The 15,042-nt window shown below is 42.7% G+C and overlaps 1 protein-coding gene across 2 annotated transcripts in view; it reads right to left on the bottom strand.

Annotated features, from left to right (window-relative positions):
* Positions 1-1,052: 1,052 nt before the first annotated feature.
* arsb (arylsulfatase B) overlaps positions 1,053-15,042 on the bottom strand; it is a 109,563-nt gene continuing 95,573 nt past the window's right edge. Inside the window, exons 7-8 of one of the 2 annotated variants that reach the window (XM_070879753.1) lie at positions 4,470-4,595; positions 1,053-2,920 (exon numbers count right to left, since the gene is read on the bottom strand). In XM_070879753.1, coding sequence (XP_070735854.1) covers positions 2,658-2,920; positions 4,470-4,595 — 389 coding nt within the window. In that variant the 3' untranslated portion in view covers positions 1,053-2,657. Of the gene's footprint in view, positions 2,921-4,469; positions 4,596-8,283; positions 8,345-15,042 lie in introns of those variants that run through there. The other variant, XM_070879754.1, reaches the window with a different exon arrangement.

Here is a 15,042-nt window from a genome sequence, read left to right as displayed (position 1 = left end):
CCTTTGTTTCTTTATACTATCCTTTTAGATGCGTGATAGAAATTTGAGTGCAACGTTTGACGTACAACAGAGAGGAATTGCGCACCACCTAAACAAGGCAGTATTTTCTGTTCCCCAGTGCAACTGCCATAGGTACACCAGTAGGTTGAGTGGGAACCTGTTCCGCTGGCTCACCCTGGGCCCAAGTCATTTCAGGGATTCTTCCCCCCCTCCCCCCAAACAGGGCATATAAGACATCTGGCCAAATATTATAAAACAGGTAAATGATGGGAGTAAGTCATACAACGTATATATTCAGTGATTTATGTCACGGTACCATTGATGTCTCCGCAAGATCCTACAAATCCCCTAGGAGGTCAGACACACCAACATTAGTGTCCTCGACCAGGCCAACATCCCCAGTATTGAAGCACTGACCACACTTGATCAGCTTCGGTGGGCAGGCCACATTGTTTGCATGCCAGACATGAGACTCTCAAAGAAAGCGCTCTACTCGGAACTCCTTCACGGCAAATGAGCCAAAGGTGGGCAGAGGAACAGTTACAAGGACGCCCTCAAAGCCTCCCTGATAAAGTGCAACATCCCCACTGACACCTGGGAGTCCCTGGCCCAAGACCGCCCTAAGTGGAGGAAGTGCATCCGGGAGGGCGCTGAACACCGAGTCTCATCACCGAGAGCATGCAGAAAATCAAGCGCAGGCAGCGGAAAGTGTGCAGCAAACCTGTCCCACCCACCCTTTACCTCAACGACTATCTGTCCCACCTGTGACAGGGACTGTGGTTCTCGTGTTGGACTGTTCGGCCACCTAAGGACTCATTTTAAGTGGAAGCAAGTCTTCCTCGATTCCGAGGGACTGCCTATGATGACCACTGAGCATCCACAACTGCTATTTGGACGGAGGGGGCAGATTTAAAATTTGAAAGGTTAACTTCCGAGTGCAATTGATTGTTTTTTTTAAAAAAGCCCTGCGATGGCCAAAACAATCTCCAACCAGCTACAAGCTAGCTATGCTGTGTAAGCACCTGAGGTTTTCCTCAGCCATTTCCCCCCCCCCCCGAGATGGAAATCCTGCCAGGGATCTGCAAAAAAGAAAAAGTACTAATTAGCCTGATAGCAGAAAAACAGCAGGGGCCAAGGAATCTTGCCCTTCCCTTCATAAAACAGGCATCAACATTTAATTTGTGTGTGTCATTCTTGCACTTGGTCATTTATTTGCCAATATTCTTTTCCCATATCAATAATCAGTAGTCTCTTGGAACTTTGTCCAATTCTTTTTTTAAACCATCATTTGTTGTTCCTGTACTTTTGAGCAGATCTTGTTCAAGAAGAGCACCAAAAAAAAACAGATTATTCCCTCATTTTCAGTGCTTGCAGTCAGTCTTCTCAAATACTGCCATTATCTCAAGATCTGTATTTTCCTTAATCTTCAAATTAGGCTTCCAAGAAATTTTTGTATTAAGATCGGTTTCTGGTCTGAACTTTTCACCCATTTGCAGCCTGTACTCTAAAGCCATTGCCATGTTGGAGCCTTATAATTCCCTTGCTCAAAAGTTCAGACACATTTCCTTCATTTAATGGCAGATGTTTTGACTGACTGATTTTTGAGCTGTTTATTCTTTCCTGCTGAAGTAAATGTTGCCTTTGCAAATTTTGACATTTGCTCCAAACGGTTTCTGTTTTCTAGCTTAGAGGTGACAATCTGCAACTTCAGGTATCATTTCTTACCCTGAAAGTGCAGGTAAACTAAAAATATAACATTTACACACCTCTCACCAACTCTGATCTCCTAGCAACCTCCTCAGCCTACTGGCAGATTATACAGCTGACATTTCATTCACTGCGAGTTCTAGCCTGTCTAACACTGCGCAAATAGAGCCAAGTCTCCCAGTTGATGAAATGCTGGTCAGCTGGCGGGACAAAAACCTAGCTGCTCTACCAGTGTCCAAACAGAGCTTTAAAAGCAAAAAAAACCCACCAACATTTTATTAATACTCAGCTTTGTTTGCGAGCCAGTACAACATCACAGTTTACAATGGTGTGAAATGCTGTAGGATGGAGAGATTCTTGAATTGAGGAGACAAACAGGAAATGGTGATACTTAGTTCCATTCTGTTCCCTCGATTTGTGATCTGGCTGCATTTCATTCCACTCCAAGACTCAGCTGTTTGATTGCCACTCAAACAGAACCAAGTCTCACAGCTGAATGTTCAGCTGCACACTGCCCCCGGGTCTCCGTTGGCCTGGAATTCCAGTCACCGGTGAGGGCGGAAAGATAGTGACATTATTGTTAAAACCTGAAGCGGTAATCTTCCCCTGGCTATGAGGGGCACTAATAAGCGGCACCGTCTCAACAACAAGCAGCAGCACTACAGAGTACTCAATGAAGTACGTATTGGAGCATTAATCACTACTCCACATCGGTAAAACAGCCATGGTATCATTGCACAAGTGATACTCATATTACCAAAGAATAATATACAACACAGATCTGGCATTTCAGTGGCTTTGAATGTGCAGAATTTATCAGAAAGTATCAAAAGGCACTTGCAAGGTTGGGAAATCCAATCTAGTGCTTCAGCTCAAAAGCCATTACCTACCACTGAGTGTGAAACGCCAGTGATAAAACAGACATTATTAGCTTTAAACAACCTGGGCTCCTAAGCCCATGGCCCCCAGACCCCGGTCTTGCCAGGATCACACTTTGGGTCTTCATCTGGGTAAACAATTGGCACCGCACTGTCCTGATAGTATCGAAGTCTTGACAGCAGCTTCTCAACAACACTGGGGAAACGGTCTGAAAGATCAACTCTCTCCTCCGGATCAGTCGCAATGTTAAAAAGCCAAAGGTTTTTCTTTGGTGAGTCAGACGGCAGTGGTGGCATTTGCTTGCACGATGGTGGTGGGAACCAGTAACTGCAGCCTACAGTGAACAGAATATTTCCTATTAGTACAATCTAAACTTTCACTTGTATCACAGGATGAAAAAAATAGCAAAGCAAATTTAAATGGAGAAAAATTGCAAAAAATTGTAAAGTGCTGCAGTACAGAGGGACCCGAAGATCCTGGTGTATGAAACACAAAAGGTTAGTACGCAGGTACAGCAAGTAATCAGGACGGCAAATGGAATGTTGGCCTTTCTTGCAAGGGGGATGGAGTATAAAAGAAGGGAAGTCCTGCTACAACTGTACAGGGTACAGGTTAGACCACAGCTAGAGTACTGCATACAGTTTTGGTCTCTGTATTTAAGGAAGGATAGACTTGCATTGGAGGCTGTTGAGAGAAAGTTCACTAGGTTGACTCCAGAGATGAGGAGGTCAACTTATGAAGATAGGTTGAGTAGGTTGGGCCTATATTCATGGAGTTCAGAAGGTGATCTTATCGAAACATAAGATAATGAGGGGTCTTGACAAGGTGGATGCAGAGAGGATATTTCCACTCATAGGGGAAACTAGAACTAGGGAGCAGTCTCAGAATAAAGGGCTGTCGATTTAAAACTGGGATAAGGAATTTCTTCTGAGGGTTGCAAATCTGTGGAATTTTTTTCCCCCCAGAGAGCTGTGGAGGCTGGGTCATTGAATATATTTAAGGTGGCTATAGACAGATTTTTGAGCGATATGAGAGTAAAGGGTTATGGGGAGCGGGCAGGGAAGTGGAGCCAAGTCCATGATCAGATCAGCCATGATCTTATTAAATGGCGGAGCAGGCTCGAGGGGCCAAATGGCCTACTCCTGCTCCTACTTCTTTTGTTCTTAGGACAATCTACCAATAATCTGGGGCAGTGCAAAGACTAATTCAAAACACTGGTGGTATGCATTATACAAACAAGGACAGCTGCGGAGGAAAAAACCCACTACCCAGATGCCAAGGACGGCACAAGCTAATTTGTTATAACACATACTGCACACAGAATTTCTACTGTAATGAGCTACAGATTTTTGTCTCTGCTCACTAAACTATTGATGATGTTACAATTGTTAATCCTCTTTAATAGATGTCATGTTCTAAGATATAGAATGCTTCAACTGACGCAAATGGGAGAAGTACATACATGTGCATGGACATATATACACACACACACACACACTCACATACAGGCCCGATTTTAACTGGATGTCCCAAAGCACTTTACAGTCAATGAAGTACAGTGAAGATACATCTCCTTGAAAGCAAAGTGGACACAGCTCAATTTTCTAAACTGTAATAAATGATCAGTGAATTATGAGGAGGTTTAGTGCTGGCTAACATTCAAAAAAGCCTTTGGGATTTTGTTTCTGAAATGCAAATTGCCTAACTTTGTGCCAGATGCTTTTCTAAACTAAAGAGGACAGTTACTAGTTTCTTCAACTGTAAAGTGATTGTCACCCTCTAAACAGAAATGATTAATAAGGAAATTAATATAATTGTAGTATCTCATGCAGATCCAGCAGAAAAGCTAATAAATTATACAGTGCAAATGATATTATCCATACCAGGATATCCAGTTAATAGTTTCCAGTTCCCAGATCGGATTGCGGAATGGATGGACACGTTGAAGATGGAATTCTGCCAATTTGTCACTTGTACACTGGATGCAGCTTCATGGGGCAAGACGGGGCCTACATGAAGAACAGAAGAGGTGAGACACAGTGCGGGATGAAGAGATCAAATAGAATAGAAACTCATAGGAACTTCTGTCATCAATGTTTAGATTTGTGGTTTAAACAAACAAACCACTCCAGGACAACAAACTGTACAGAGGGGATGACCACTGGAAAGAACACCAGTGGCACACAATGTATTTCATGAATGCCACAGGCAAGAATGAGTTATACTGGCTGCATCAGGAATGATTCATTTTATTTTTCCACTATCTTGGCATGTATTCCGTTTAGAACACATCTTAGAGTTGTTTCTTTAAAATAATAAAATGAATTTATATTTTCCTTTCAAGTGTACTATACCGTGCAGTTCAGAGACAATCGATGGTTGATAAGCATCTCTGCTGTGACTCACACCATTACGTAGGAATATAAAGGTTATGGCACAAGGCATATTTATACAATTGAGCTTGCATCTTCCAACAACTCCCATGCAATTTTCATTGTATGAGACTCTCTGCAACTTATCTCCTGAAAAGGGACAATAACTAGAGATAAAGATGATCCCAGGAATTTTGTGAAGTTTCTCACTGGCTTGTGAAAGATCATTATTTCATTGTTACAGGCAATTTTTTCCACCTTTCCCTCCTTCTTTCCCCAGCCCAACTAATTTTCTCCCCTCCTCTCCTGAAGGCCTCAACTCCTTGCCAGGAGCACTGGGTAGCTTTCAGTCAAATCTCTTCCCGTCCTCACCTTGAGCAGCAACATTCTACCACAATTAGCATTTCCATAGATCCAGAGTTGAAATATAAAATTCCATACAATGTTTGATTTGCTAACCTCTTCCTTCAAATAGGTCCTATTCTTAACCAGATATTTATTCAGTTCGTTTTTTAAATAAAATCAGTTAATTAACAGCATTAATTGCTGTTGATGGGTCTCTGGTTAACAACTAAGCCGATCTGTAAAAGGTGGAAAAATCATTCTTTCCCGCCTGTTATTCTTACCAATTTTGTACTTATGTTCTCTAACCCTGTAACCATTACATTTACATTATCCACAAAATTCCACATTTGAGAAACCTAGATCATAACTCAGTGCTCTTTTGCCCAATGAGAAGATGTATGACGCCTGAAGGTTAGAACATTGTTGGGCCAGTGGATGTGCTGGAGAGATTATGAGGGGATGTGTATATTGTACCAGAAGAAACTTTGAATTTTGATCTCAAGACTGCCTGTTTCAACCTGGCTCACATCTGCACCCATCACCATACCTGGATTACTCCAAGGTTCTTCTTGCTGGCTAGCATACCTAAACAAACTCATCCATATCTTCTCCACCTGCATCCCATCTTCTTACATTGAATCTTCCTTCCTACAAGTCCTCAGGGCAGTGTCCTAGACCCATCTTTAGCTGCTTCATCAATGACCTTCCCTCCATAAGGTCAGAAGTGGGGATGTTTGCTGATGATTGCACAGTGTTCAATTCCATTCCCAACTGCTCAGATCCCCCATCACTCCAGAACTAGTCCATGCCCGCATGCAGTAAGACTTGGATGACATTCAGGCTTGGGCTGATAAGTGGCAAATAACATTTGTGCCAAGCAGGACACTTGATTGTCAGATCTACATGGGATGGGCAATAAATGTGGCCTCCATAGCACCATCCACATCCCATGAACAAATAAAAAGCAATGCCCCAAAGTGAGCTACATTGGAAAAATGCTGGAGTCCATTATTAAGGAAATAGTAACAGGACATTTAGAAAATCATAATACAATCAAGCAGAGTCAGCATGGTTTTATGAAAGGGAAATCATGTTTGACAAATTTGCTGGAGTTCTTTGAGGATGTAACGAGTAGGATGGATAAGGGGGAACCAGTGGATGTCGTGTATTTGGATTTCCAGAAAGCATTCAATAAGGTGTCACATAAAAAGTTACTGCACAAGATAAGAGCTCACGGGGTTGGGGGTAATATATTAGCATGAATAGAGGATTGGCTAACTAACAGAAAATAGTCGGGATAAATGGGTCATTTTCAGGTTGGCAAACAGTAACTAGTGGGGCACCGTAGGGATCAGTGCTGGGGTCTCAACTATTTACAATTTATATTAATGACTTGGATAAAAGGACCAAGTGTAGTGCAGCCAAATTTGCTGATACAAAGATAGGTGGGAAAGCAAGTTGTGAAGAGGACGCAAAGAATCTACAAAGGGATAGAGACAGGCTAAGTAAATAGGCAAAAATTTGGCAGATGGAGTATAATGTGGGAAAATGTGAGGTTATCCATTTTGGTAGGAAAAATAAAAAAGCAAATTATTTAAATAGGGAGAGATTACAAAATGTGGTGGTACAGAGGGATCTGGGGGTCCTTGTACATGAAATACAAAAAGTTAGCATGCAGGTACAGCAAGTAATCAGGAAGGCAAATGGAATGTTGGCCATTATTACAAGGGGGAAGAGTGAATAAAAGCAGGGAATTCCTACTACAACTGTACAGGGTATTGGTAAGATCACACCTGGAGTACTGTGTACAGTTTTGGTCTCCTTATTTAAGGAAGGATATAATTGCACTGGAGGCAATTCAGAGAAGGTTCACGAGGTTGATTCCTGAGATGAAGGGGTTGTCATGTGAAGAAAGGTTGAGCAGATTAGCAGATTGGGCCTATACTCATTGGAGTTTAGAAGACTTAGAAAGTCTTATTGAAACGCACAAGATTCTGAGGGAGCTTGACAGGGTAGATGCAGAGTGGATGTTTCCCCTCATGGGGGAACCTAGAACTAGGGGACATAGTTTCAGAATAAGGGGTTGCCCATTCAAAACGGAAATGAGGAGGAATTTCTTCAGAGGGTCATGAATCTTTGGAATTCTCTACCTCAGAGAGCTGCGGAGGCTGGGTCATTGAAAATGTATTTGAGGCGGAGATACAGATTTTTGAATGATAAGGGAGTCAAAGGTTATGGGGAGTTGGCGGGGAAGTGGAGTTGAGGCCAGGATCAGATCAGTCATGATCTTATTGAATGGTGGAGCAGGCTCGAGGGACCAAATGTCCTACTCCTACTCCCATTTCTTATGTCCTTACATGGGATGGGCAATAAATGCGGCCTTGCCAGCACCATTCACATCCCATGAACAAATAAAAGGCAATACTCCAAAGTGGTCAGACCAGAATAACCACAAATTATGAGTAAAGTAGAGGCAGTTTTGACAGAGGTGGCTAGTCCTTAACACAAGATGTGACGCAGTGCCCTCGGATGGATATGATGTGAGGTTTAATATTGAGCACAGGAAAACATTAGTAACCTTCAAAAAATGTGGATGAAGAGAATGGACTCAACTGATTATCATATAGTTCGACGACTACTGTGAGGCCAAAAATAACAATCCCTTACTTTAGAAGAGAAAACATTGGAGCTATGAAAAGGGTACTAGGAAAGATTAGGCAGGAGACAAGAGGTGGAATGTATGAAAAGCAGAAAAGATATAGAATGGAATGCTATGGGAAAAATAACTAGCAATGTCACAGTGGCTCAATGAGGATATCAAGAGCAACATCTGGGCGAGTTTCTATAAATGTGTAAAGTTGTACTGTTTGCAATAAACACACACAACCGTAAAGTCCTGAAAAATGCTGACTTTGTCTACATTTTATTGTTTCTACACGTTTCAGACATCCCAGGTTTTTCCTTCACCAGTAATACTCCCCAAGGCGTCTTCAAACCGATCTGTTTAAGATATTAGCTGCTGAAAGCTGTGAGGTCAATACCTTGGGAAAAGGGAAGTTACATTATGGAACACATTATCCAGTGTGTGACTGTTGTAAGAATCATCTTACAGTAAGTGTTTTGGCAGCTTGCAAAATAGGAGCATGATGATTTCAATCATACAGTACTTCACAAATGGAAATTTGCCTTATTAGAACAAAGATTAATGCGAATAAAAAGCAGAACATTTAATTCTGCTGTTCATTAGAGGGACAGATGATATATTTTGGAAAATGCTACATGCCTTTTTTAAATTTGCACCCACAAATTATTTAGCATTCCACAACCATAAAATTCATTGGAGCTCTACAAATCTGTTTAAAATTAATTCCTTTGCATCGTGGAAATCTGAGGGCTACAGACAAAGTTTGACCCCAGCTCTGTGCCAAGTTAACTGATTGTGCCCTGGATAGCAGTATAACTGGCCTCAGCACCTCTGGGCTAGGAAGGAGAAAGTATCTGCCGGTATTACCATTCCTCATTGCTGTCCAATGATCCTAGTTGTAAAGTGCACATGTGGTTGTCAGGTGAATACCGGATCAAGTTTAACTGTGATGTTCCCATAGCCAAATAATCTGTGACATTAACGGAACTGGACTCAAACCAAATTCCTGATTTGAACTCTGGGCACGTTTCGGATGGGTGGCAGCCCTCATGACATCGCCAGCATGCAGCCGGGGTCATTTTAACTCCTGGACTTCATTTCAATATGAATAACTGGCTGCCGACTTGATCGTATCGGGAAATAGGTAAAGACTTGAATTTCTATAGCACCTTTAGCATAGTAAAATAACCCAAGGCATTTCAGAGGAGCACTAGCAGAAAAAAATGCCACTGCTCTCCAGAGCAACTGACAAATTTCCTTTTTCCTCCTCCCCTCCCACTCAACAATTTTCTACCCTCCATTCCATCCTTCAAATACAATCACAAGGCATACCGCAACACCACTCCATCATTCCAAGTTCACGCATCTGTTCCTTTGCTCTCTTCACACCCCACACTAACATCTTCTCACATCCACAACCAACCACTGCCCCCTGCACTCCTTCCTTACTTCACATTAGTCATCACCTCATTCCATCTTGCTTCTTCTCCAGTTCTCAGCACATGCACAAGCCTTACACATCTCCACTGACCTTTTCAACCGCCACTCCCTTACTCTTTCTCACCAAGCTACATAACATCAAGCTGCATTCTCAAGACTATCACCTACTAATCAGCAAGACCTGGACAACATTCAAGCTTGGGCTGATAAGTGGCAAGTAACATTCACGCCACACAAGTGCCAGGCAATGACCATCTCCAACAAGCGAGTCTAGCCACCTTCCCATGATATTCAATGGCATTACCAGTGCCAAATTCCCCCATAATCATCATCATCCTGGAGGTAACCATTGACCAGCCACATAAAAACTGTGGCAACAAGAGCAAGTCAGAGGCTGGGTGTCTCACCACCTGACTCCCCAAAACCTTTCCACCATCTACAAGGCACGTCAGGGGTGTGATGGAATACTCTCCACTTGTCTGGATGACAGCAGCTCCAACACCACAAGAAGTTCGACAACATCCAGGACAAAGCAGCCCACTTGATTGGCACCTCATCCACCAGCTTAAACATTCACTCCTTTCACCACTGGCGCACTGTGGCTGCAGTGTGTACCATCTTCAAGATGCACTGCAGCAACTCGCCAAGGTTTCTTTGACAGGGCCTCCCAAACCCGCGACCTCTACCACCTAGAAGGACAAGGGCAGTAGGCGCATGGGAACACCACCACCTCCACGTTCCCCCTCCAAGTTACACACCATCCTGACTTGGAAATATATCGCCGTTCCTTCACCATCGCTTGGTCAAAATCCTGGAACTCCCTCCCTAAGAGCACTGTGGGAGTATCTTCACCACACGGACTGCAACAGTTCAAGGCAGCGGCTCACCATCTCAAGGGCAACGAGGGGTGGGCATTAAATGCTGGCCTTGCCAGCGACGCCCTCATCCGGAACGAATAAAAAAAAATGTCCAGGTTTCAGTTCTTTCCTAACTCTTGTCACTTTTCTCTGCCCTCTTGATTCTTCTCAGCGGCAGCACCTTCCTGACAAAGACATCTCTGTTAATCTCACTCAGGCTATAACGTCATACATTGCAACCCTCCCAAGTACCAGCACAGACATTGTCTCACTGACCCACGCAGAGTGCCAAAGGGAGCTGCACGTGGTGAAACGCCCAGCATGCATGAGCAGCAGCTGCTACTGATGACCGGGACATCCCAGAAAGAGAGGTGGCGGGAAGGAGAGAGCCTCTCCCAGCTTTGCTCAGCAGGACAGAGATGAGGACTTCAGGATCACAGCCATGAAAAGAAAATGGTGTGCCTTACACAAGGCTTAATGCAGCTGTGCTCTGGGCAATGTTCCCTGTAACAGACTGGAAGCAGCAAGTGGCAAAGTTGAGGTCTGTGGTAACTGTGAGGGCCCCTGGCAAAGCATGGCCCCCTCGGCCAGCAGGTAAACAGCAGGTCCTGTTGCTGGAGGCTGAAGAGGTCAGCAATAGCGTGACTGGAGAAGTCCAGTCTCCTGATGCACAGTTCCTCCAAAAAAAAGTGTACACCCTGTGTGCTGGATATTACCTGCTAAATGCAGCCCCCCCCGGCTGCCTTTTAATAGGCCCAGCAGCTGCTGCTGCTGTTCCTCGAAGTCTAACTGAAACCAGCATGGATCTGTTGGGGCGAATGGTCTGTTTCTCTGCTGTAAATATGTAAATAACACTCATGAAAGCAGATAAGGTTTATTAAAGAGTAAGTAAGACAAAAAAATATCAAAGATGACATCCGGAAGCTGGGAAACTCTCCAGGAAATCTAAACAGTACAAAGATCCTATAATCCAACAACCGGGACATGACTGCCCCATTATATATGGCTTCAGTGGCTCAAAGAGATTAATCCCGCTAGGTTTTACTGGCAGGTTTGTCGCTGGCCAGGATTTCAGCGATTTTTAAAAAAAAATTGCATGCCGGGGTTGGGGGGGGGGGGGGGTCCTAATTTACAACAATTCACAAGGCCCCTGCTGCTAATTTATACAACCAACCTACTCCATTCCAGTCAAGCGGGCTGGGTTAAAATTGGCTCTAAAGAATGGGCATTCGGAACAAGTATTGGTTGTTGGTGCTAGTGGAACCTCGTGCCTAGTATAGCTACCATCTTCAGGCAGAGGGGGCAAGGAAAATTAAATATATAGTTTCAAATGTTCCGTTAAATGCTCAGCTTTCGCAAAAATGGACTTAGAACCTGCTAAATAAAAATGAGAATTTTCAGTAGGACATAAAGCCAAATTGATACAAGCCCTAGTAAAAGTGAAAAGGTAGATGACAGATAGAATACTAGCTACATAGTGAAGCAGAATATTCTCACACCAAAGATGGTCCACATTCTAAGGCAATTGTAACAAGGCAAAAGGGATCATGAATTTGACCCTGGCAGCTACTGGGAGAGGGGATGGGGGCGGCACAGTAAGTTTGGGAGAAAATGGTACTGAGGTAGCAAAGGTACAAGATAGACTTCCTACAGTCTGATGCATATTCCAGCCTCCCTGGATCTGGAAGTGATGGTTAACTCTGCAGCTGAACATTTCCACAGAAACAACAGGTTTCCATGACACGAGGAGACAGTTCCAAGGGCCAGAACTGTTTATGAAGTCCTGTTGCTGGTATTCCAAGCCAACGTTTTTAAGATGGATCTAGAATCTTGAGCTACAAATAAAACAGTCAATCGAAAGACATCTACATTACGTGTTGCCATGAGATTGAGAAAATTGTGAATTCAGTGCAGTACCTCACCCAGACCTGCCATAATCCTCTCAATGAGGCTGGGATACCATGCTAGTTTTGGAACCATATTGGCAGCTTTGTGTTGTACAGCACAGTAGCATTCCTTCAGTTTAAGGTTTAATGATCTAAAACAACTGGCAGCAAACCTAAACTCAGCTGGAGCCATAGATTACATGCCAAAAAATACAGCAGCGTATGGAGGGAAGGAAGGAACGATAATTCCGAATACATTAACTGTCATTTACGCATTCCACTGATGGGTTACACAAGACATTAGTAAGAAAGACCAGATAGTGGGTGGCTGGCCTTGGCCCGCCTCTACGGTGGGTGTGTGTTCAACAAGGACAGAGAGTAGAAAAAAGTTAAACTTAAAAAATAGATAGATATAGTAGTTTCACATTATCAGGGCACGTGCAAGTAAACTACAAAATAATGTATTTTACAAGTTACACGAAATACAAATTTATATTTTGGAGATGTTACGTTTACCACTGCCTAACCTACACTGTACAATTTCTAAACTCTGCCTGGAGTGCAATTTTCATTATCTTCTATACTTTAACCGTGTGTTAGTGTAGAGCTGCACAGAAATTAGCAGCAACTCAATCACCGTCTACAACCAACAGTGAAGCACAAGATTTCACATTGTTACATTTTAAACATTGTTCTGCCTATTCCATAACTCTCTTTGTAACAGAGACCACGCTTCAAAAGTAATTAAATGGAAGCACTTTATGACATCCCAAAGGTTGCAAATATATGTGAGAAGGCCTTAGAGAGGGTGCAGAAAAGGTTTATGGGAATGATTCCAGGAATAATGACTAGTTTTGATCGCCTAGATGGGTCAGAGAGGAATTTCGCAGATTTTTTTCCCCCTAGATTGGCCTGGGTTTTTAAAAAAAATCTGTTTTTTTGCCTCTCCCAAGAGATCACATGGTTTCAGGTTCGGGGGGAGTGTATATGTTGTGATGCACAAGGTATCGCAATTGTGTGGGACAGGCTCAATGGACCAGATGGTCTTTACCTGTCCGTCATTTTTCGTATTTTCGTATAAGGGACATCAGTTACGTTGATAGACTGGAGAGACTGAGATTGTTCTCCTTGGAGCAAAGAAAATTGAGGGGAGATTTGATAAAGGCATTCAAAATCATGAGTGGTCTGGACAGAGTAGATAGAGAGAAACTGTTCCCATTGGCAGAAGGGTCGAGAACCAGAGGACACAGATTTAATGTGATTGACAAAGAACCAAAGGCGACATAAGAGAAAACGTTTGTTTACACAGTGAGTGGTTAAGATCTGGAATGCACTGCCTGAAAGAGTGCTGGAGGCAGACTCAATTTTATCTTTCAAAAGAGAGTTGGATAAGTATTTGAAGGAAAAATATTGCAGGGGAAAGGGTAGGGGAAGTGGGGCGAGTTGAGAGTTGGCACAGGCTCGATGGGCCAAATGGCCGCCTTCCTTGCTGTAGCCATTCTATAATTCTATGAGTCTGTAAAGATATGATGTTGTAATATAAATGTAAGATAGTTTGTTCTTTCTTTCTAGTATCTACCCATCCCCTTTCAGTATTAGATTTGTTTTACATATGCAAGTTCTAATAACATCTGGAAAAATGTAATATGAATCTCGTGCTAAAATACTGTCACGGCAATATATGAAATCATTTCTGCAACCACAGCATTTTGGATTGAACAAATAAAACCTCAACTCTTTTTAAAAAAAAAAAGTTGGTATGGAAAATTTTCAGAGCTTAAAATAACCCATTGGTTAGGAAATAAAATGGCTCGTGTTCCAATTCTCAATCAGTAGACCCTAAGAAATAGGATAAGCCGTAATGCCCCTCGAGCCTGCTTTGCCATTCAATATGATGGTTGAACTTCTAACTCAACTCCACTTTCTCACCCTATCCCAATATCTGTTGATTCCCTTCATGCCCAAAAATCTATCGCTCATGAATATACTCAATGACTAAGCATCCAAGCTCTCTGGGTAATGCTGTTCTAGAGTTGAATGCATGGAGGATGCACATGGCAAAATAACAGGCAAGGTAACAAGGAAGGACAGGAAAGGGACCGCCAAAGTAGCCATTGATCTTGAATTCAAAGATTTATTTTTGCCCATTCGTTGAAACATGGTAACATATTCCACATATCTATTACCCTTTGCGTAAAGTAGTTCTGCCTCAATTCCCCATTTATTTTTAAATGACAAAACAACATTGATTACAACATCTCCTCTAATAAAAAAATAACGTAAGAACTAGGAGCTGGAGTAGGCCATTTGGCTCTTCGAGCCTGCTCCACCATTCACCAAGATCATGGCTGATCTTCTACCTCAACTCCACCTTGCCACATTATCACCAGAGCCTTTAATTCCCTTAGTTCACAAAAACTTATCGACCTCTGTCTTTAATATACAGAACGACTGAGCATCCACAGCTCTCTGGGGTAAAGAATTCTAAAGATTCACAGCCCTCTGAATGAAGAAATTTCTCTTAATCTCAGTCCTAAATGGCCATCCCCTTATCCCAAGATTATGAGGCCCTATTTCTAGACTCTCCAACCAGAAGAAACAGCCTCGTAGCATCTATCCTGCCAAGCTCTCTAAAAAATTGTGTACGTTTCAATGAGATTACCGCTCATTCTTCAAAATTCCAGAGAATATAGGTCCATTCTACTCAATCTCTCCTCATTGAACTGTCCTCTCATCCCAGGAATCAGTTTAGTAAACCTTTCCTACGCTATTTGGGTTTATCTGAGTGATATTGCCAATGGCCGTTAATTAGAGGTAGTTTAGTGCTATATGCCCATAACCACTAGGGGCTCGATCAGGATATCACATTGGATCCTTACAATCTGCAGATTAGAACTGAATTTCATCAATCA

The sequence above is a fragment of the Pristiophorus japonicus genome, chromosome 1, assembly GCF_044704955.1.
Source record: "Pristiophorus japonicus isolate sPriJap1 chromosome 1, sPriJap1.hap1, whole genome shotgun sequence".
In the NCBI taxonomy this organism is placed as follows: Eukaryota; Metazoa; Chordata; class Chondrichthyes; family Pristiophoridae; genus Pristiophorus; species Pristiophorus japonicus.
The sequence above is the reverse complement of the archived record's forward strand: the minus strand, read 5'-3'. Positions and strand labels throughout refer to the sequence as shown.